This window comes from Rhinolophus ferrumequinum, chromosome 5 (assembly GCF_004115265.2).
Source record: "Rhinolophus ferrumequinum isolate MPI-CBG mRhiFer1 chromosome 5, mRhiFer1_v1.p, whole genome shotgun sequence".
NCBI classification, from domain to species: Eukaryota; Metazoa; Chordata; class Mammalia; order Chiroptera; family Rhinolophidae; genus Rhinolophus; species Rhinolophus ferrumequinum.
In genome coordinates, this window is record NC_046288.1 from 27,175,905 (window position 1) to 27,200,830 (window position 24,926).

Below are 24,926 nucleotides of genomic sequence, written 5' to 3' on the forward strand. Positions count from 1 at the left end.
TTTACTGTTATAATAAATAATAATTTTTCTTATTGTTTAAACCAATTTGAGGCTGTTTTTAATTAATTATAATTGAAACATCCAAACTAATACACATAATTAAATATTAATTACATAGCCTCTAAGGATATGGAATAGCTTTTTTTTGAAACTTCAAGAAAGATTTAATTCAAGCTCTATTATAACTCAATTTTTGATATTTCACACAATGGTTTTTGTATTACATGCATATAAAAATATTTAAAAAGAAAATATAACCTACTGAAGAGAGAAACTTTGTTTATATTTTATGCAATTTGTAAGTATCCATTACATATGCTCAATATGCTAATTACAAAAGATTTCCAGCAATTTTTTGAAATCAGGTCTTCAATTTTATGCTTGGTAAATAATTCTAATATATAGCATTTGTATATTTGTTCAAAAAATAGTCATTTAAAATTTTTACTGTTTGGGAGTGAAATGTTTAACCAGACTACTCATAGAATTTATAAACTAGGAAGAGATGCAAACATTAAAAAATATTATAGGAATATGTGTATAATTAACATGAAATGCTAAGAGAAATGCAAGGTGGTCTCCTATGCATATAACGGAAATCTTATATAGAGTAAGGAATCAGGGAAGTTTTCCCTGAGGATATTTAAACCAAAACCTGAAGGATTATTTAAGTAGATAAAGCTTAGAGAGGGCAGCATGGGCAGAGGAAGCAACACATGCTGCCTATGTGTTAGGTGAGTAGAAGTTTGTCGAGTTCATATACTGAAATAAGACTAGTGTGGATGTAATATAAAGTCACTGCAAAAAAAAAAATGCAAAAAAAATCCCACAAAAATTTTTGGGTATGAGTGTGCAAAAATCAGCTTTATAAATAGCCAGTATTATGGAATATAAAGTTTATTAAAGAACAATAATGTAAGTATACAAAGTTGTATCACATTACTCTGAATAGCTTTAAAATTTAGTAACTGAAATTGTTGGAAAAACTCAGTATTACCAGAAATACCATATAGACAAAACATCTATAAATTATACAAATACTACCTGTGATGATTATATATAAATGTCCTGGCATATTATTAACATTCTTCTGTTCTTTACACCTGTACTTTATAGTCTATTACACTGTTCAGCCCTTGATTGCATGTTACTTTATTTTTTGCTTATGTGTGTAAAGTTACTTCGCCAAGATTGTAAGTGGCTGAAGGGCGGAAGTTTATCTTTTGCATATTTTCTGTTTCCAAAAGGCCCTTGCATAGCAGTTACTTAGAAAATCTTGTTCATTCAGAAAATTGCAACTATGAATATGAATCACGGTGTACCTCAGATTCACAACTTGCCAGGATTTCCTGAGGACAAGGAGGATATAAATCAACATTTGACAAACAGCAACTAAGAACAACTACAGTAACTTTCTAGAATCAAATCAAAATTTCCTAGTCTGAGTTATTATTTTGTTCTCTGAAACCGTCGACAAATAAAATAATACCTCTGAAACTGTAGACAAATAAAATAATACATATAATCTAACAGTAAAGAGAAAAACAAGACTTTTCCATTTGGTATTTGGACTTCAGATCAGGTAATGAGCAGGGCATTTATTTTTTTCTTCAAAAATGATCCAGTAATTCTCTTTTCACATAATGGCATAAATTGAAAAGGAAAATGCTAAATTACATAAAAGTGCATATTAAATCTCACCTTCCCTTCTGTATAGCACACCTACTGACTGGACCCATACCTCCTATGTCAGTTCTTTACTTTATTATTATTATTTTTTAATGAGATAGTCCAATGGCCTCTGAAAAACTCAAGTCATTTCTTTCAACTAGAATAATTTTAACCATCCTCATCCAACACAGCATAAAATGCTCCTTGAGAAATCAATCTTGCTACTTGCAACTTGAATTTGGAACAATATTTTAGGGGGCAAAGGCAAACTTAAAATAGTCTTAGTACTTGAAAAAGAATCCATAAACTGTTAAGCACATACTCTCCTGACCAATATTTTGTATATTTGTTGAAGATTTTTTGTATGCCATCCCTGAAAAATCTTCAATATTTTGTCTCCTGTTCGAAGACCAAATAGTTATACAAAGTGCTGTTAATCCCTATAAATTTGAACTTGCAATAAATACCAGTTCTATAAATATATGACAGATGCCAAACAGAATGTGCTATTACTATGCAGTTTCCGGCAAACTAAATAGTTAAGTGTATAAATTTTAAATTAAAATTTAAAACACAGTTTTCAATAAGCAGGCGATGTTCTTCTCTTAGCTTCCTGTACTAGTATAAAGGTTTGTGTTTCAGTGGTATTTCACAATCCAGTTAAGAGGGAGGAACTATAATTAAGATATAAATGTCCTAGATAGAAGTGATCAACAATGTTCTCACTTACAACCAATATAATCTGCATATTAAATAAACAAAATTAACATGTCCTAGAATCTTTGTCACATTTCTGAAGGGCCATGTGTGAAAGAAGCAATGAGTAGGTTAGAAAGCTGCATACGAAGAAATTTAAGAGCTTCTCATTCTTGAAATTTTCCCCTCCGATGCTGAGTTAGTTGCCTTATCATTGACTAGTGAACTAAAATACACCACCACCCAAATGTGCTATTTCATTTGATTTATAATTTCTTCAAATAGCCTTTTTTTCCCCTTTTGAAGGTCTGAGTATACATTAAGTGGTTCAGTGATAATTAATTACTATAATAAAATCATCTAATTCCCAGAAGTTCAAAAAGACATACTGTGTAACTATGCACTCACATAGAATAATTGAATTTTAACTTCTACGCTTTTAAAGAAAACTTACAAACTGTGTATATAGTTTAAGCAATGTAAGTATTTAATTTTATCTTTGCAAGAATAACTAGAATTCTATTATTGAATTTCATATTCTGTTAGATCCTACTTTTATTTCCATAAATAGATTAACAGAAATTTACTTCTATATTTGCATGAAAGTCCATTAATCAACTTATAGTATTACATCTGGCTACAGATAAAACTCTAAAAAGGAATTGCAGATATAAAGCTCATAGCTATATTCATAATAGTAGTCATATTTCATGAAGTATATTGAAGGATTTGGAATCTAGTTTCCATGTATTTTCTCCTTTGCAGTTAAGCATTATAAATGCCACATTAGCATATGAATCAAAGAAAATGCAATTCTAATAGGTAGATTCCATTCTAAATAGTGTTTATTTCATTTATTCTAATGTATAGATAACATAATTAAAGCAGATAATCCACTCCTAGGCAACTAGAAGAACTAATACACACTATTGAATGAAAGTGCATCTTAATTAAAATTTATTGCATCACTTCCAGAAAGACAATCATGAAGATTAACATCCTTTATCTTCATTAGTTTAAAGATGTGTTCCTTGAGTTTCTGATCCATTTAAAAAAAATTGTTTTGAGGAAATGTAGGTTAACACTTAAATCTGAACTCAGCTTTACTGTGTTCCTTGATAATAAACTACAAATCTACCTAAGCCATCCAAATTTCCAATTAATGGAGAGTCCTGGGAGTCAGGAAAAATGGATCCCCACAATACAAATAGATATACACAACTCTACTAAAAAATTGATTCAAAGTCCAGAAGTTTGTGAATGAAGATGTTTTGGGCTAATAAGCCATTCCTTCTATGTGCCACAATTTAGTTATAAGTAGTGTTTATACTCTTTAAATGCTGTTGTCAGTAAAAGTTGATGGCAGCTGACCAGCTCAATAAATGGAAACAAGGAGAAATGAATGGTTTTCCCAATTTTAAAGTAGCAAATATTGACTAAATTCTTGCTGCTCTTGTTGAGCCAAAGGGTAAAGAACACAGAAGCAGTCCTAAGCAAAAAATAATTGCCCCCCCCCCAAAAAGATGAATCATGAAAAGCAAAGGATCTAAGTCTGTGTTTACCTCTAAAGAGGACATATTTCTTAATTTTACTAAATATGTAAAAGGTGAAATTACTTGTCTCAACCATTTTATTTGTTAGTATCCAACTATCCAATCATAATATCCCATGAGTTAATGTGTTCCTAAAAGTGGTATGATATATAAGCAATGAAAAAAAAATTAGTCGATCTTTCCTCTACCTTACCAGTAGCAAAAAGAGTGGCCAGTAGTACTACCTAAAGCAACTGAAGTTTGTGATTGGAAATGAGACTAGTAACCACCAAGGAGAAAGATGATTATGGAAGGATAAATGATAAGTGGGAAGGGAAGATTGGTAGGAGGGTCATAATGGGGCGGGAAATGCCTCATGAACTTCGTAGAGATGAGAGCTAAGATGATACCATTGATCTAGTTTCGAGGTGGTGTCCATGCTAATTGTCAAACCCAATCCTTAACATACGTGTACAACTTGTTGAGGTCTACAAGCATGATCGAAATCATGAGTTCATTATGAACGATGCAAGTAACAATACTGATGTGATTTTTAATCTATTTTTAGAAACTTATCAAGACAAAAACTGTAGATTCTTACTGTAGAGCTCCTCTTATGATTTGACAGTACCATATTGTACTAAAGGACTCATTCATGTTAGGTCCTTCTGTTTGTTCACGTTTGTTTGGCTGATTATACAAGAATCTGTCAATGGGTCTAAGATGGGTAGATACAATAGTTAAGGCAGTTGTCTGACGCCTTACAGATACAAGGCTTGACTGGATTCCACCCCCCACACACACCTTTTTTGCTTATAATAGTGTTTAGACACACCCTACGCTCTGTTTTGCACTGGATTTTTTTTTGTTTTCTATTTTCAGAAGTTAATTCTTACCAACATGCCCTATCTTATTTCACCTGTTGGGATGTGTGTTCAAGACGGTTTGACATTCTAGTATCTAAGCCACACAAGTAGAAAATATTTTTTAGATAGTTTGAAGGATTTTTCAAATGTTACCTTCATCATTTTTAAAATCATGTAATATTAAAGTTGCATTAGTCATTCCATATGTTATAGTCTAGGATAAATAAAACAAGACATGAAAAAGACTTGATGAGTTTGAACCATATAAAATTTCTGGTATTCAGTCATTTTTAATCTACAAAAGAGGCAATTTCATGTGGCTCCCACTAGTATAGCATGCTACTGTATTTTCTATAGTTACATTTTAAATTAATTCCTTTTTATTTTATATAAAATACCTAAGATGTGGGCTGCGCTCTTTATCCAATGATAATAATGTATGAATTGTTGAATGCCGCAAAGTGTTATAGCTTGTTTTCCAATTTTCAGCAGTAATAAGCAATTAATTATAAAATCTTAAAAACTTTGTGAAATAATTTAAAGACAAGTCAATATATATTAAATACTGGAAAATATAGGGAAACAATTAAGAGTCAAAGTTTACTGACATACACTATTGGGAGAAAACATAATGCACAGAGTCAAAAAAAGAAAATGCGAACATCTCTGATTTGTCTTTGAATTGGTTTTTAAATCTGGATTTTAAATATGAATGTTACTGAAATGCTAAGGGTTCAAATGCTTAATAATAAATGATGAAGTCATATAGTGGTTATGATTCAAGAGTATGAAATCTTTGTTGTTATTTGTCCCTAAATATCCATCAACTACCTAACATACCCAACCCTGCCTCAGTCAAGACACAATTTCTTTTTTAAAGACTACTGCAAATAACTGTAGTCTTTAAAAAAAGACTTATCTTCTTGGTCAAATACTTGTTCCCATCTTGTCTTCCCACACATATTGAATACGTTTCTTAAGAGGTCCTATTTAGATCTTCACAAGGTTTCTTTAAGCACAGTAGGAATCATTTTCTGTACATAATGCTTTAAAAATACGTTTCATAAATTTAGCTTTCGTTTATCTTGCAGATGAATAAACGTAGACTGTATAGGGTTATCATATAAACTAAAAATCTATTTTTTAAAAAAGTAGGCAGCATTTAAAAATCCAGCAATTACAAAACAGACAAATTTTTGGAAAAAAATACAAATCCTTTGCCTCATAATTATCATATTTATAATTCACACCCATTTGTTTGTTTAGTTGTTTATCATGTCTCCTCATTTAGACTGTAAACACCATACAAGTAGAGAATATTTTTGTTTTATTTATATGTGTCTGAATGTGTATGTGTTCATGTGCATGTTATATGTATATGTATACACACGCAATATATAGCCACGACATTTACCATGTGTATATGTAATGTATGTGTGTACATATATTATGTGTGGATAATTTGCTACTAGTACATTAAAAGCTGGAATAATAAGCATTTGTAGAATTAATGAGTAAATTAAACTTTAAAATCTAGTCAATATGCATTTATCTGATGTTTTCATCCTTTCTACAATAAATCCCCATCAGCACCACAACATAAGTTTATTTGGAATGAATTCTCTCCACTGTTCAGCTTTTTATTTGCTTCTGAATTGCTGTAACTCAGATATCCCATAGGCTTTCTTGAATAGATATATAATGAAAAGTAAACTTGTATTTTTATTTATTCCTAAGCTTTCCTCTTTCTCAGCGTGTGTTCTTTGGCTTTAGGCATAGTTTATCATAAGTCTACACACAAATGTTTAGAGTCTACAGTGGGACAGGCAATGTGTTTGGCAATGGAAATACAGAGAGCTCTCTGCTTAACTGAGGAGACATAATTGAAACGAAATAATTAACCATACAGAGAAGTACCAACAGAAGTATATAAAATGTGATATGCAAGTTTGAATAGGATAGCTATGCTTCAGGAATAATTAAGATGTAAGATATGAGGTTAGGAGAAAATTTTCACAGTAACTTTGATTAGAATCTTGAAGGAAGACTACAGTGTCCCACCGAATGCAAGAAGAAATATTCATTGTAGGCAAAAGAAGCATGTACACATGTGGTCTCCCTGCCACTCCCTTCATTTAGTTCTCCAAATGTATCCAGAAGGCAATTGAACCACCAAACTGTTCTGGTCCTCTCTAAGGATTCTAAATTGCAAATTTCATCATTTCTTCTTCTTGTTTAATTTTTACTCAATTCTCATAATATAGTTCAGAGATGTTAATCTGGTGCTTCCTAGTCAGATTGATTACTTCAGTTCCATCTGGTAACTTCCAACAGCTATTTGTGAGCATGTCTCAAGCCTCTTGGCCTTGCAAGGGCTATGTTCTCGAATCCAAAAATACCTCCTTCTTTCTCCTTCAACTAATTCCTAGTTGCTTTTTAAGACTAAACTCAATCATATATTCAAAGAAGCTTTTGTGATATTGAGTGGGCACTCCCATAGCATCTTGTTTATGCTTCTTTTTTTTAATGTTTATTGTAGTGTGCCATTAGGGTGTGGCTTATTGATTTGCTTCTCACCTCTGAGGTCTGTACTTTCTGGTAACCACATCTCTTATCTCTGCTTCATTTGTACAGAGCTCCAGATATAGGGACTAGTAAGTAAAAAACAACAACAACAACAACAACAACAACAACAACAACTATACTCTGGGATAATTTAAATAGTTCTCTAGTGCCTTAAGAAAATTAATGTCCTCCATATTAATTAGCTATTAACTCTTTGGAAATCATAGACTTTAAGTACTCTAAAGGATTTTAAAGCTACCTACTGTAGTGTTTTAATAAATATTTTTGACCATGACACACAATAAGAAATGTTCGACATCACACCATGTGGCACACACATAATTGTATATCTGAAACAACAGTTCCACAGTACAATACTTATACTTACTACTTATGATATAGTAAAAATATAAGAAAATTAACATCGGATATTATTTCATGATTATCTAATACAACAAAGGAAAAATATAAAAATAAAACAATAAACTGATAAACCAAAAATAGCTTCATGTTTATTCACAAAAATGATTTCAAGTCCCATTAATGGTGACAACCTCTCCTCATCCCCCAATTATTTTAGTTTCAAACTCTCCTCATGTTTTACAGATACAAGAAGTGAAGTCTGGAGAGGTAAGTGACTTGTCCAGACAAATGAATGCAAAGCTGGAACTACACACATCTAAGTGCTAGTACTAGTACTCTTTCCAATACACCACAATGAGAAAGACGGAAGTTCTGCTAAGAAGCTTTGCATATCTAACTCATCCTCTCTTTGAGACTATACTCCTTGGGTAAAACACCTTTACTGATGAATTCAATTATGCCAGGGTCCATACTTTTTGATAATATCTGTGTTAAAAATAACACTGATCTGGAATCCAGTTAGAAAGGAGACTTAAAGTCATCAAAACTATAAACTCTGGATTAAAGCTGATGAGCCTTCAATATAGAAATTTCGTATCTGTAATGATACTTTCAGAGTGAAAAAATGAGTGAATAGAGATGATGCCATAAATTGAGAAGAGGAGAACCAAGCTGATAGAAAAGTCATACTGAGGAATTCTGAAAAAAAAATTGAGACTGAAAGAACTTTATGCTCTTCACTAATTTTTTGAAACTAAAATTGTTAGCATATCATATTTGTATGAATGTTTGTTAAATATAAAAGTAAGTTTTTTCCACTGCATATTTTGTCTTACTCTGTCCTTATCTGGGTAAATAAGAAATATACTTTCTTTTATTTGATAAGAAGTTCAGATAATATTCTATCATGAAAGGGTCCACGAGGGGAACATTATGCATGAAATGGAGTCTTCCTCAGACTCGTGTGTTATTTGAGAAAAAATTAGAGAGGGCAAGAACACTCACCATTTAATGTCAGAGTCTATAGGCCTAATGTATTACATTTAATTGAAGCCAAAATCAAGTGACTGTACAATTATAGTTATCACAAAATCATGATTGAGTTTGAAACCTTAGTCGATAGAGAACATGTGAGAAAGGTGTGCATAGAGAGGTCAACAACCTCTTTGAAAAGCAAGATTAGACTGAGCAGGAGTTTGAATGAATTCACTATGATCAAGTATCAGCTGTTCATTTCTGAGTCTGTACAACAATAGCCTGAAATTACCTAAATATAAATGTATCTAAATTTCTTTACCTTAAATTCATTAGTTGATTAATTATTTTGGAGTTCAATTATGACAAATGTCACAAAGAATCTAGATTTTTTTAATTAAATAATTTTTACATACGAATATTTTAATTTTTATCACTTCCTATGTATATACAATAATCCTGTTGCTACCATACTTTCTATTGTTTAGAGTTAAAGAAATAAAAATTGGAGTAGATTCTCCTCTTACATTTATAGTTCAAGTTTTCCCAGAATGTACTTCAATAAGCAACATAAGACAAAAACTTATACCAAACTATTGATCATACTAAAAACACCAAATAAACGACATTAAAAACTTTACTTTTGAAGCATAGGTTTCCTAAATGTTTAAATATAATATAGCTAATTTATTACTGCCTATCATTTATATTTCTATTATTTAGAAAGAAAGGGGGACTTTGACTCCTCTTGTTTAAAAATATTTTTACATTTAAAAACAACAACAAAATAACACTTTAACACAAAATACAATAACATACATGGAAAACTTATTTTTAAAGCACTCTCCACCAGCCAACATCTGTCCAGTCTGTCCCAAGGGTTATAAACCTCTGTCCCCTTGATAACCCTGACTGAGAAAAGCTGAGTACTTACTCGTACATCATGGACCCAGGACTGGGGCAGTTTCTATCCAGTCACCATCTGATCTGTATCAGCCAGGTCAGGGCTGGGAGACTGGAAAATAATGACAGTCATTGGCAACAGGAAAGGAAACGAGTCTGACAGGTTTAGTGACTGAGATCTGCAGCCTGGATATAGTCTGATAAGAACATGATCAATGTTGTGATAGGTGGTTCCACAGAGAAGTTCTAAGCTGTGGAGGGCACACAACGTGCAACTGGTGATGATTCAGGCCACGCATTTCCAGCTGGGGAGGAATGATCAGCTCTGAGGTGTGGCCCCAATTTGTTCTCAAAAAAAAAAAAAGCAATAACAACAACAACAAAAAAACAACAGCAAGCATTAGAGTACATTGCTGGCACTTGCTTCTTTCCTAGAATTCTGTTCCTTCCCTTTGAGGGAACCATGAGGTGTGGTGGTGTGGGAAAGACCTGGGTTCCACACAGGCCAGGGTGCTTCTTTTTGCCACCTTAGTGGTGTGAATCATGGGCAAGCTGCTTAGCTCGTTGGGACTTATTTTCCTTATAAGTAAAATGGCAGGACTGTATTATCTTTTCTAATACTATTCATTTTATCTCTAAAGAGAATAGATTTTATTGCAAGAATTTGTTTACCCCCAAAAAGGCAAAAAGAGAAAGTATCAAAAACAAACCTCTTCTTTTCTTCCTCATCATGAGAAATATCATAGTCCACTTAGTGTATGTGAATTTCCCAGTATTTATAAATAATTACTTTAGATAATGGCATTCATCCACAAAGATTTTAGTCTGAATATATGAACCTCCATTAAAGATCAATAAAGTTGCAGGATGGATATTACAATTTTAAGAGTTACTTTTAAAGGCTCAGAACCAGGAGATGATAAAGAAAAAAAAAGCTATAGAATGCATCTTTGTTGTTCATACAGAATACATTTATTTAAAATACTACAAATACAATATGAATCTAATATTAAAATTTCATTATAATATTCTGCTAAGCATTAATATGAAACATGTTTCCCAAGATGTTTCACAAATGAAAAAACTGAGGCAGATTGTCAGTATGTATAAGCATCAATAATAGGACAAAAATATGTGACAATATAATTTTGAGGAGTAATAAAAATTTCTGAATGAATGGTTCATGGAACTTAACAAATAACTTTAATTAAATTGAAAATTATAACTTAATTTAGCAAAAGTAACTGTTCTTTGGAGATTTGATTTCCCAGAAGTAAAAAAAATTATAAAAATCTGAAAAAAGGTGCTAAAAAGTTATGTGATTTTTGTATATAATTATAACCCACCATTATTTTGATTTTCTATATAGTAATACTTATGTTAACTTGAAATTAACATTGTGCATATATGCTTTTGAAATGGTTTTAATGGTTATACTAAAATATTTCTCATTAATGAATTGACATTTTCATAATTATTATTTGTTAAAATTTATTAAAATATTCTCAGATCTTTATATTAGTAAATAATAATATGGTAGAAAATAATACTCTGTGGCTTTAGTGAAGAAAATTATGCTATACAAGAAGCATACCCAAAATAAGTACAAGAACCAACTTTGAGGGTTCTGGAATGAGACATGTGGTATGTACATATTTCTTCTCTTAGTTAAAAAAGAAAAATCAGCATTTTTCATACTGGATTATAGGACTTGGGGAAAAATTAAGAGATACAGTAATATTTAAACAAAGATTGTAGTGGAAGCTATCTTTTTGTGAAAGCTTAAAAAAAGAGGTTCAACTGTCGCCCACAGGAAACTTTCCTGCTATTTCCTGCTAATTCTCTCAAAGTATCTTCTGTTTAGTTTTAAATGTTCTATTTCTTTGTTTTAGTTTTCTCCCCTCCTTTTGCTTTCAGTGAATATGTAAAATAACTTATTTTTCTTCTCTCTGATGATGTATTTATCTTGATGGACTGGCATAGTGGAGTACACCATACTCCTGGATAAAATGACGGGGTTCAGTTCCTGGTGCTATCACGAGCTAACTATGTGAACTTGAGAATGTTCTTAACCTTTCTGCACCTCAGTTCATCCCTCTGTAAAGTGAGGATAATACGTGTACCTAGTTTAAACGAGATACTAAGTATAAAGGAATTAAAATGGTGCCTGGTCCATAATAAAGTCCTCATATATATTAGATACTTTATTTTCTCTCTCCTCTCATTTTTCCACCCAAAGGATTAGCACTATATTGCTAATTGTTTTCAATAGACTTCAAAAGTGGTATTTTCCAAACTCTTCTCTCTATATGGTTCTCTTTTCAGCAACATATTGCCTCGAGATGCTTTATTTGTAATAAAGATATTGACGTATTGAGTTCTAATTAATGCAGCATATGAAGATTTTTAAATGTATATTCTTAATAAGGCTTAAAAACTATCAGTAATTCTGAGGGTTGGCAGGCGATAGTCATTTGTACTATAGAAGTGAAATCACTACATATGAATTTTATTTCATAGGTTCTCAGCACCCTCAGCACACGTTACCACATGTGGGCAGACATCATACTGGTTTTTATTGCTGCATTGTTGATTGATTTATTAACAGTCAAAGACAAAAAGTGTATGATGTAAAACATGAATGAGGAAAAGTCAACAATAAGAGGATATTACACAAGGACATCAAGGGGAAAGTTAAGATACTCCCAAATTGATCATATTTCTTTAGTGTCGAAAAAAAAAGAAAGGAATAAGAAAAGATCATTAGAGTATATGAAGGAATTGTGTACATTTCCTTGCAATTGCAGACCTGATAATAATTAATTACATTTACAAACTTAATTAAATAGTCATTATTAAGGAAGTAACTTAATTTCATACTTACTAATAGCCTAAGGTTTGAGGGCTGACCTTACATTTTGCTTTGCACTTATTAAGGCAATTAGTGTACTATTTTTCCACTGAAGAAAGAACATAAGGAGATTTAATAAAGGATCACATCTTCACTCATGTCAGCACTGCCAACGGGTAATAACACAGAAGAGAGAGTACTCTTGAGGGAAAAACAATGAATCCCATGGATTAGAATGGATGATGCATCACTGACCTAAGGAAAAGGAAACCAAATTAGGTAGCCTTTCTCTAAAATACTGTAAGAATTAATAGAAATTATTTGGCCGGAAAACTGAAGTAACAAAAACTAGGGACACTCACTGTAAAATCAATTCATCTTCATGGATCATTTCCATGGAACTGAGAAGATCAAAACATAATATACGGTATGTGCTTGTTTTAATCTCAAAGAGTAGATTTTGGAGTTGTTTGAGCCAATGTTCAAAGAAAATTTTTTTTCCATATCTTAATTGTTTCTTTGGAAAACTTTTACTTTTAAGCAAAATATGTGTTTTACATGTAAGAAATTATTTCAATATAAATAGCTTAATTACTTCATTATAACCATCTTCAAAGTTACAGACATATTCTATTATCATTCAAATATAAAATACTAAATGATATCCTTGCTGATAAATATCTGTAATGGTAGCTAAAATAGTTTATCTGTTCAGCAGTACATTGAAGACTTCAGAAACTAACTAATACAGCATTCTTTGGATGATCTTCTCATGATCTTAGAGGTTTCTGTTTTCAACTGTGTAACAATAGGATCAAGTAAACATAAAAGATGACGAATATAATGATTTTTTACATTGTAACCTTTTTCACATGGTTGAGGAAGTCTAAGAATGTATGCTCCAGGGGTTGTATGGTAGTAACAGAAATTTTCAAAATCACAAAATCTTATAAAATTTCAGTTTTTATTTTTTTTATAGTTAAATTCTCTATATTTAAAAATATTTCTACTTAAAATTTAAAAGTTTTTCTACAAGTAATAAAATATGTTTTGCATGTTTATATGTAGAGTTTACTTTTTATACTTTGTGATCCATCTATGATCTAGCTATGATCTAGCTAAATGGGAACACAGCAGACACAGTGGTTATATTGAAATGAATTGACTAATATCAGTAGCACTGAGAATCTGTTTTTAATAATCAAGTAGTCATTTATTTTTATTCTTTGAGTGACTTTGGAAAATATTTTAGGTACAAATTCTTTAACCCTTGGGAATTTTTAGAAATTCTTTTGTCGCACTTTCAGTATATCTATAGTTTATGGATTATCTTCTTTTATGATACTTTCTGCCCTGGTTTTCTACAATAGGTCTTATAGACAAATGGCTTAATAACATCTGTGTAACCTGTTTCACCTGGTTGAGGAAGTCTAAGAATGTATACGCCTGGAGTTGTACACTAGTAACCGGTTGACTAATACTTATCATCTTTAAGTGGAGATCATCTTGAGCCTGATCTCCAATTTGATGAGCAGCTCTAATGCTAGATGGCAGGGTAGGCTATTAGTGAAAAAGTAAAATAACACAAACTTCTATTAAGATCTTTCCACCAAAAGAACCTGTTTGAGAGTAATGACAGCTGAAAATCAAATGACAGAATCTCAAGTGGTCAGTAATACCATGCCAAAGAGTGATGTAAGGAAGGGTTTCCCTGAGCCTTCACAGAGAGTGTCTGTGCTTCTCCGTCATCACAAAGATCAGATCATTGATGTCCTAGCTCATTGGAATGGCCAGTGAGTAAGGAATGACCAAACTCATGAACAGCAACAACAAAAATCCCACATTGAAAAGCTTTCTGACTGGCATATTTGACATCATCATGCAAAACTCTGAAGGGTATAGCTCATGACTGTGGGTGAGATTACATTTCTACCGTACTGATTTTTCTATATCCAACTGATAATCTAGAAACTCCACATCTAGATTTCTGCTCCATCTCCCAAGTAGATATATCCGGTTGTCCAGAAATATTCTTCCCCAAGAAATGATGTTTTTCCTATACTAAAGGAGTCATAATAGTTTATCATTCTCTTCATTTGTATTCATTCTTTCTTAGGGCCACAATTTTTTTCCAAGTCATTTTTTTTTCCAAGTGCACCATTAATGTGGCAGATTGCTGTGCCACAAGTAGAAGTTTCATTCTGAGCATTGCCAAAATGCTTTTACACAAGTACTATGTTTCCTTCCTGGAGCAAATTTAACCATTACTAGTAGCACAACTAGTTTAAACTTAACTAGTAGCACAATGCTATCAACTTGGTCATTTAGGGTATTTTCTTACTTAACATGATGAGGTTACTGGTTGGAAATGGAGCAGTTGAAACTGTTTCCTCTAGGACAGTCAGCAAAGATGTAGGAAGAACCATGGGAAATAACCACAGGGATCCTGTAGCACTGATACAGTACTAAGATTTCTTCACCAGACATATGAACTGAAGCAATCTTTTATAGGCGCATAGTTAGAGTAATTTTCAGGAAAGAGGGAAGTAACTGTTTAAAAAGGAAATCTATGAGAATGTCAGGGATGTGAAAGAAAATCCTTTCTCCCTCTATAATCTCCTTTCTAGGATGAGAAGTAGAAACATGATCAAGAAGCTAGGGAGCTAGGGCCCTGGTGACAGAACTGACTGCCACCTCATACTTGTGTATGTGAACAATACAAATAACATCTCTAGGTCTCATTTTCTAAATAGATTGTTGGATGAATGGGTAGGAAGATGATGACATATAGACAGATAGATAGATAGATGGATAGATAGATAGATTTCAGCGTTGGGGCTGGTCCAAGGTCCATAAATATGTGTCAATTAGATTTACTGAAATTACTATAAAATTTGTTTGTGTGCGTATTTTCCAAAGGAAATTTCATCATTTTCATCAGATTCACCATGGGCTTATGATATAAGACACATGAAGAACTATTGAAACAGGTGCTCTTTGAGGTCCTGTTGATTGATTATATACCCTATTACTCAAAGTGTAGGACACACTCACCACTGATCTGATGCTCTGATAGTTATTTATTTGCTTGATAATTTATTCTTCTCTGGAAGCCTCAGGGGACAGTTCATAGGGAAAGCTGGTTCTCTATACGGAAAAAAGTTATTTACAAATTCTCAGGACAGTCTTGATGCATGTATGCATGTACTATGTTTTCTTTCTTCCTTTCTTTTCTTGTTTTTTTCTTTTCTCTCTCTTTCCATACATGCAACTGCACTACCTTGTGTGGATAAAAATTAATATCCCAGACTCTAGAAGAAAAATCAAGAAGAGGAGAACAAGAAGAGGAGAGACAACAGAAAGAAAAGAAGACAGAGGAAGAGAAGCAGAAAAAGAACAACAAGCAGGAGAAGGAAGAAGAGGAGGAAAGGGAAAAATCAAGAGAAGAAAGAATCTGATCTAGACTACAACAGATATATTCTTTTGGCCATATAGTTAAAAGTTTACACAAGATCCTTAATGAAGAGACAATAAAAAAATTACATTAAGATTTTATTTATCTTATTAGTTGCACTTTTTGTTTTTAAATTATTGAATATTACATCTGTATATCTCTCATTCCAAAATATGTGGCCATCCAAAATAATCAAATCACTTCATCATCTTTATAAATTCTCAAATTAAGAATCCTTCTAGGAATTGGACTTAGATTTTCACTTGTTCAGGCATAGTCATTAAATATTTATTGAGCACCTAATAAATATTAGCACTAAATAAATATGTGCTAAATGGTGTGCTAATTGCTGAGCACACTGTAGCAAACAAGATTAATTTCCACCTGCAAATACCTTAGAATTGAGCAAACAAGATATACATCAGCAAATAATCATAGTAAAGCATGTTATGATAGCAGAAGTACAAGGTGCTATGGCAGCATAATTGACTACTACAGTGAAGATTCTAAGATTCAAAGAAGCCAAACAAACAACATTTTCTGTCAGTGAATAATCACACTCAGTTTTAGTTCACTCTATATTTGAATTAGTTTAAGTATTACTGACTTTGTATTTCATATTGTGCCAAGTAAAATAGTCTTTAATCTCTGTAAAATTTTGTGAGACAGATATGAATATAACTCTATAGAATATTTTAAAGACATATCTAGTTTATTCGTTTTTATACTATATCAGATTAATTCCTTGCCCCAATTTAATGATTACAGATGACGATGTGAGTGAAGTAGGAAGGATTTTTACCCAATGCTTCGTTTTATATACTAAGTACAAAAAAGCTGAAGGATTCATAGCAGGTTCTGAAAAAAGAAATCCAGTTTTCTAGTGCCGAGCTCTATTTAGAGCTTTAAATTATGCACTGTTGCCCAACATTCTTTCAGCTCGTGATTATTTGACTTCCTTTTAGGTATCATAGTACCTTAGACTCAAGAGTTTCAGTAACTATCAATAGCTTTGATAAGAAAATTTATTATTTTAATCAAATTTTAACATTCTGATATCTAAGGTAAAATAAATTTGATTTGATTTTGTTTTTTCTCCAAAAATCTTACATTGAGGGAAAGGGAGGTGTCACTATGAAATTCCATATTTTTGTTAGCAATTTTCAGTCCATGCAGAGAAGAAATTCAGAAAGATATGATACTCAGGTTAAGAAACATTTTGATTCTTTTGCTCTTTAATACTAGGTAATACAGAATTAAGAAGTTTCTAATAAATTGAACATTTACAGTTGAGTTTTACAAAATAGGTATAAAACTCTAACAATTTCTTCCAGAATTGTTAGGTTTTTTAAATGTGAATTAAATGTGTTCCAGTATTTTCCAAGTGATATGTATAAGGACTCCATCATGTCTCATTTACATTTTCATGTGATTTGTTTCTTGGGTAACTTTAATACAAGCTTGTCATGTAAACTTTGACTAACAATTTAGATTCAGTGATTAAATGGTCTTATTTCACCCACTCATAAACTAGTAGATTTCAGTGAAATGCTGTAATTTTCAAGGAAAATGTAATTTTGAATTATATGAATAAACAATTTTCTGAGGCTAAGTCTATTTGCACTATTAAGGTAATGTTGGAAATAAAATTGGAAGAGTAACTGGAATATTTTCAAAGTTGAATTTTATTCATTTTTTTTATTATTATTTTTAAGAAAGCATTTCTATGGAAGGATGTAGTCTGAGACATACAGCAGGGAATGAGGGAAGAATTAGGGCAATATCTGCCTCTATTATCATTTGTTGCATGAAGTCATCAATATCCTGATGATATTTAAAGAGCTCAGTTTTCTAGTTTGATAAACCTAGATTGGTTGCCCTAAACTGTGTAGATCCCACAATGTGATGTGGCCAGTCCTGATAAAACTTCCTTACATAGCCCTGTTGATTGCATTTAAGATAACACCTAGGAAACATTGCCTGCTTCCAGAAATTTTGAAGAACCACTCCCAAGAGTAAGCTTTGATTTTTGCCAATTTACCTTCAATTATTAACATGTAGAGTGAATCTAGACTAGTCTGCCATAGTCTTCAAAGAGAAGGGCTTCCACTCCGTGAGGGGGATTAAGAGATATGGGAGGAAACTACTAGAACTTATTGTACATGTATTTTTTATAATGTAAATAATATAAACAAAGAAGCAAAATGTCACTAATGTTTAATACTTTGATGAACACTGGAATCTTCATTTGGCCTTGGATGTCAGATCATACGTCACATACGGAATGCCAGATACCCTGAAGAAAGACTAAGTGTTCAGTTAACAGTGGCACTGACATTTGTTGGCTTGGTTTCATCATATTTTGATGTATTGTTATTTATGTTTATTTATTTAGGTGGATTATTTATGAATAAAACAATCTGGTTTTAGTTAAACTTTCCTCACAAAATGGAAAGGATTGAATATAAATAATAAATACCCAAACACACAGAAGTTTGATCTATTGGGAAGTATAACCTCTTTCAGAGAAGCATGGGAGAAAGTGCAACTTTTGTTTCCAATACCTCTAAATAATACAATATATCCAGCCTATTTCTAAAATATACTTAAACTTTAAGGTATGACTAATGTCTCTTTGGATTAATACCCACTCTTCTAGTCTTCTCTTTTCCTATGCCACTCAGAGCTAACCACTGCTATCGTTTTGGTGTACACCATTCCGAAATGAGAAAGCATGAGGTATGAGTATGATCTACTAACATTTTCCAATGTACACTTCCAAATACCAATTAGGTGATTCTCATTTGGAATCAAGCCGCCTGAGACATTCTCTTCTTTATCAAATGATATTGGATCTGAGTAGGGCAGACTAATCTGCTTTACATTCTTGTGTATTAGCTGTATCTCAGTGACTTTGACTGAAAGAAAAACATGTCAAATGGATCAAGGCACCATAAATTCCTCAGGCAGGATTTAATCCAAAGAGACTATTTTATGACAGCAACACTAAATAAGCATTTATTTCTTTTTGCATAATTTTTAAATTGAAGGAAGTCCTTTAAGACCTCCAGTAGATGGTTCCTATACTAGGTCCTCTGGATTGTTTGTTTGTTTTCAAAACAAATTTCTCTTCAATGAATTAATCCATTTTCTGACTTTATAGATCTCTCCTCTGTTCAGATGACTCCTAAATCTGTATCCCCACTTACTCTTTTCCTGAAGTTGTAGTCTTTTAGATGCTTACTGACTTTTTTTTTCATTATCCTACCATTACCACATTCAATCATGTATTTAAAAAAATATTTTCTTGACCACCTATTATGTGCCAGGCACTATGCCCATCACATTGCTAAGTCTAAAATGGCAGTTCTGCTACCACCAGCTCTCAGAGAATTTTACAGTGTAGTCATGAATTTCAAACTCAGTAAATCTTGGTGTCTGCAAGCTTCTCTGTCTTTGTCAGTGGCACCACCCAATGTGCCAATCACCTACACTCTAAATTTGAAAGGTATCCTTGACTCAGTCCTTAATTTCATTCTCTGTATTCAGCCAATGATTTTGATAATTATTCCTTCAAATTGTTTCTTTGGTCCATATATTGCTTTCTCTTCTTAGTCTAGCTTAGACTATTATAACAGCTTCAGCTGAACTCCATGACTCTTGTTCTTCTTTCCTGTCAATTCACCTTCATGCTCATTAAAGATTAATTGTCTATAAACATGGCTTTCATCACATTACTATTAAAAAATATTTTAATGGATACTTATTTTCTACTTCAAGAATGTGCTCAATGAAATTCAAAATCTTCTAAGAATCAACTTCATCTCAACTTTATTTCTCATGGTACATCACATCACGAACTTTAATCAGTCTTTCTCATTCCTAAAACATGTATTATGTAATCTTTGTAATTTCTCTTTTGTTATCACAGCCTCCTTCCAATTGACTTGTTCTCCCTAGTCTTTTGTCTCACTTAAATATGATACTTTATAAAAGCAACCCAATTACTACTTCTTTAATGAAATCTCTGACAGTTTAAGATAAAAGTTTAAAGTACAATTCCTGGGTACCAACTGCTTTGATTCAAATTTTTGTTCTGCCACTAACTTTGTGAACTTGGTTAGGTCACTTAATCTCTCTGTGCCTCAATTTCCTAATCTGTAAAAACAAAAAACAAAAAAAGATAAAAAAGAGTATCTATCTTTTAGAATAGTTGTGAGTAACAAATGAAATAATGAATGTAGATGATCTGAAAAAGTATCTAACAAGAGTAATCACTCAATAAACATTGCATAACCCTAATCATCCTTATCAATATTTAATAGTATTGGTATATTATTCTAGAACTGTAGTTTCTCCGCTGATAGATTTGTCTAGTACTTACAACCTATGTCACATTTTGTTAAGAAAAAGGAATCTTCTAATAAATTACACTTCAGAGGAAAATTTGGATAGCCATTTCTTCTAAATACTTTCCTTCTCTTTTTGGTGGATGATCTAGATTTTGCAGTTGCTTATATTTTTATTCAAAAGTGACTTATGTTTATTGATAACGATAAAAGAGACTGATATATAATAACTTGGAATTTCCACAGCTGCTTTACAGCAATGGCATACCAAAATTGGAGTCAAGTGTTTAGGAAGTACTCAAGAAATAAGGGGATTATGTTGTCTGTTAAGAATTTAAAAGCAAAAGGAAACTGATTCAAGTTGGTATGACTATTATTGTCACCATGCACCAGCAATTCCAAACATCATTAATAAAATATTCCTTCCTGTTGAGGAGGGACTACTCCCACTAATGCCCCACTGCCATCCTACTCTTACATCAGGCTCCAAAGTTATTTTTGTGGGCATTAGACTTTTCCTTGTCAGTATTGGGAATTCTAACACATCTTTGGACAGCTTTTCCCCCCAAGTTTTTCTTTTCACCACGGTCCACAGTAAAAATACATTTTATATCTAGCATACTACACACATAGATAAGCATGTATGTTTCCCAAAACAGTCATCTTTACTACCAACAGGTAATGGCACTGATTTTGAAAAATATCTCTCGTATTTGATCCTTAGGCATACAAATTAGAGCTACCAAGAAACTTTTCTAGAATAAATTATGTAATTCCATTGGGGTCCTGTGAATTAGATATAATTCAAAAATGGAAACTAAACTAGATTTCTGATATTGAGGGGTGGTCATAGAGATCAAGGAGCTGATTTACATTCTTTGGCCCCTACACTAGTAGGTAAAGACAACAGGGATAATAGTATCTCAAAGCCGATGCCGGGGCTGAGAGGTGGGCGTCACCCAAAGACTCCCACCCTTGCTTTCTGGGGTTTCTCTTCCCAAGCCTGGCCCTGACCTGAGCACTATCCCTCAATTTCTTCCCCAATCGTAGTCCCCATCTAAAAACATACTTATTATTCTCATTTAATTCTGGCCAATTTTTTATTCCTTTCCAAATTCACATTAACACTGACGTTTATTAATCACCATCCCTTTTTGAACCGTGTGTTTTGTTTCATTCATCTCCAGTGAGTGTACTAATTTCGTAATTATCTCTGTCACTATCTATGCATAATTCAAGTACTTCTCACTGGAGGAGATTCTTCCCGTATTCGTTAATGAAACCAGCCGTGACGCAATGTTGGCTGGTCAGGGTTTCCTCATGACAGCTATAGTTAGATGCCTGATTAATAGCAAGACGAGAAATTTATGCTTAATGACACATTTCAAATATTACAACTTATTCTCTCTTATTTATTTTGGTTTAGGATAGACCCCAGTTGTAAATAGATTTAATTATTATTATACAATTTCCAGAAATTTATTATAAACAACTGAAATTTTATCAAACATATTTAGGTAAAGATTTAAAAGGGGATGATTTATTCTTAATTCTACATGAATAACCATTCAGTAATTTTATATCAAGGGAGAAGATGATCTTAAACCTGTTTCAATAGGTATTATAAAGACTGATTACAGATTAATATGTATACTTTTTTAACTAGCTAGTATTAATATAGGTTATCATTTCTTCTGAGCCATCGTTTTTCGCATTGTTGAAACAAGGGATTTAAATATTGTTTAACAGTTTTCTGTGTGCTCGTGTTAATATGATATGGCAGGAAATTGTAAGACTTTCAGCTACTCAAAGGCTGGTAGGTAAAAATACTATTTCTACATAGAAAATCCAAGCTAATTAAGGGGGAAACTACTAAACTAATAAAAATTTCAAAGTGACTTGATTCAAAAAGTAAATATACCAAATTTAATAACTTTACCATTATTAGCCAACTGTAAAAAATAATAAAATTATTTCTTTCACAAAAGCAAAAATTGTACAATATAACTAGTAATAGTTTTAAGAAATGTGCAAAACCCATACAGAGAAAACTATATACATTTTAAAAAGAAAAAATTCTGCAAAGATATGCACAAAAATATTACAAAATAAAGAGACATTTATATAAGGCTAAGATGATTTTTATATGTGAAAACTGGCAACATACAGTTGTCAAATAAATGTAACACTTTTTTAAACGTGAAAATTCATTTTGGGTTTGAGGATGGGGAAGGGGAAGAATAGAGAAGAGAAAGAAGAAAATGGGCAGAAAAAAATTTTTTAAAAAGTGAGAGAAGAAACAGGAAATTCTGAAGATGACAAAGCTCAAATGTTTCTCTTGATATAAACTTCAGAATATTCTCAGGTCATGGCTCTTTAAATGCTTGTTTAGCTATAATCTCTCAGAGGGTCCAATTTATCATTGTTACCCAAATAATCATAGTAATGTTTTTTTTTTGTTTTTGTTTTTTTTTTTTTATAAAACAGACATGGTAGCAGCAACTAGGACAGTAATACCTAGAAAATGAAGCTAAAGTTCCAAATTTGATTTTCAGTATCAAATCTTCCCACCTCTAATTTAGTACCTCAAGACATTAACTTTATAAAATTGAGCCATCCTAGTGGACTGAAGGAGTGGGTGAAACTTTCAATGATCACCAACTTAGGTTTATGGAATTGCTATAACATTATAATCAATATTCTGCACTCAAGAACAAAGATTCCACATTATCAGAAAGCGGAGATCAGGAGAGAATAAAAGCAGCACAGTGAGAAGAGAATTCAACTAAGAAGCCAGATTCTAGTTCTAGAATTAGTCACACATTAATCTTGTATGTTATCTACTCCTCTCTGGGCCTCCATTTCTGTGTCTGCCAAAAGAAAGTTTGAACTACATAATTTCTGATATCTTTTTTTATTCTAAAATAATTATACTTCCAGGATTTTAATCACATGATCTATGGCAAACCTAAAACTATTTGAAGTAGGGTCAAACAAGGTTCTGATCATACATATAGAAATATAGATAGATATAGATAGATAGATAGATAGATAGATAGATAGATAGATAGATAGATAGATAGATGATAGATAGATATAGGTAGATAGATGATATATAGATAGATAGATAGATAGAGAGAGAGAGATGTGTAATCATTCTCTTACGGTTCAAGTAGAGAGAATAAAATTTGAAAAGGACACATTTAAAATATAAACATAAGTAAACTTTTAAAAATATCACACCAGCTTCAGTGGTGTAATATCTCACTATTACATTGCTTTGTACACCTGAAACTAATTAAAAATAAAAATCACACCATAGGGAACTATAAAAGGGCATAAGGAGGAAAACAAAAAGATTTACAAATATGCATTAATTCCTTTAACCATTGTTTTCCATACCTTGTATTTTATAGTCTTGAAGTGGTTCTGTCATTAGATAGCAGCCATTGGAAATGGTCCTAGAATGACACTTCCAATGCTTTTCTCTGAGATTCAAAATATATGGAAGACAATGCAGAGTTCACCTCCTTCTCCCAGAATTTAACCTTTTAAATCTGTGTCAGGAATGGACCATGGTTTCAAAAGGCTTCTTGCCAATTTGAAGGTAGTCACATGCCACCTTTCTTTAGCCAATTATAGGGCCATGCTAAAAAAAAAAAACAAAAAAACAAAAAAAAAAAACAGCTGGTCAATGAGGCATTTTCTAGCACACCTATAATCTCCATTATCATTATCCCTGGCTGTCTTCCAGAGAGTTCTGAGGACAGCTCACATCATATCAGGTCTTACAGCTTCCAAGATGTAGAAAGAAAATATTATGCTTACTCTATACAAACGTGATGCAAATTGACCAAAGCCTCATAGTAACTCAGAAGTAAAAATGTTGATGAAGGAACTTGAATATGGATTCTTTATTTCAAGAAATACCTTTTTCCTCATTCATATTTCTTTATGTCGCTGAAGAAAATGAATGGAAATATCCCCTACAATAATAATTTTAGAGTGTTCTTTGCTAGTACATAAAATGGCTTTATGATTATTAAATATGTTTCTAATGAATCATCACAGCATGCAACAAATATTTATTCAGTTCTTACTACTGCAAGACTTAGGCACGAAAGATTTGAGGGATGAAGCAGACATTATTATTATATAAATTATTCACAGTACCTTTAGTGTTTGATTAATCCAATTTAATCAAAAGGTTTCAAAAGGTTATTGAGCAAATACCCTAAGAAAATAATTTGTAGTTACATTTTGGCTTAATTTATTGCTAATTAACAAGGAGATCTGTTCAAACTACTATACACTATGCTGTTACTGTGCCTTTGGCAGTAGTACATTGTATCTGATACTTTATAAAAACTGTTCATTACAGGGCACAACTCAGACACTTTTTGCTGAATCCTCTACTTCTTTCCAGCCACTGAATCTTGCTAAGTTCTCAGGGTTCAGTTGTCAGAGTCACATTTACTCTCTGACTCTCATTCACTTTCTTTGTTTCAAGTATACTGTCTATACATGTTTATGATTCCCAAATTTACACTTTGAGTCCTGATCTCTTCTCTAACTCCAGACCTACATATCTACATCTCTACTCAATATACTCACTGTATTTCACATAGGCGTCTTATACTTCACATGTCCCAAACTTAACAATCAGTTCTTCCTAACGCTCGTAACTGCTTCTTTCCATTC

General features: G+C 32.2%; 1 protein-coding gene across 1 annotated transcript in view; it reads right to left on the reverse strand.

Moving 5' to 3' along the window:
- The window catches only part of LOC117022344 (transmembrane protease serine 11F-like), a 79,727-nt gene extending 55,964 nt beyond the window's left edge, over positions 1–23,763 (reverse strand). The window contains exons 1-2 of the mRNA XM_033106346.1: positions 23,628–23,763; positions 9,603–9,683 (exon numbers count right to left, since the gene is read on the reverse strand). Coding sequence (XP_032962237.1) covers positions 9,603–9,613 — 11 coding nt within the window. The 5' untranslated portion in view covers positions 9,614–9,683; positions 23,628–23,763. The remainder of the gene's footprint in view (positions 1–9,602; positions 9,684–23,627) is intronic.
- Positions 23,764–24,926: the final 1,163 nt, after the last annotated feature.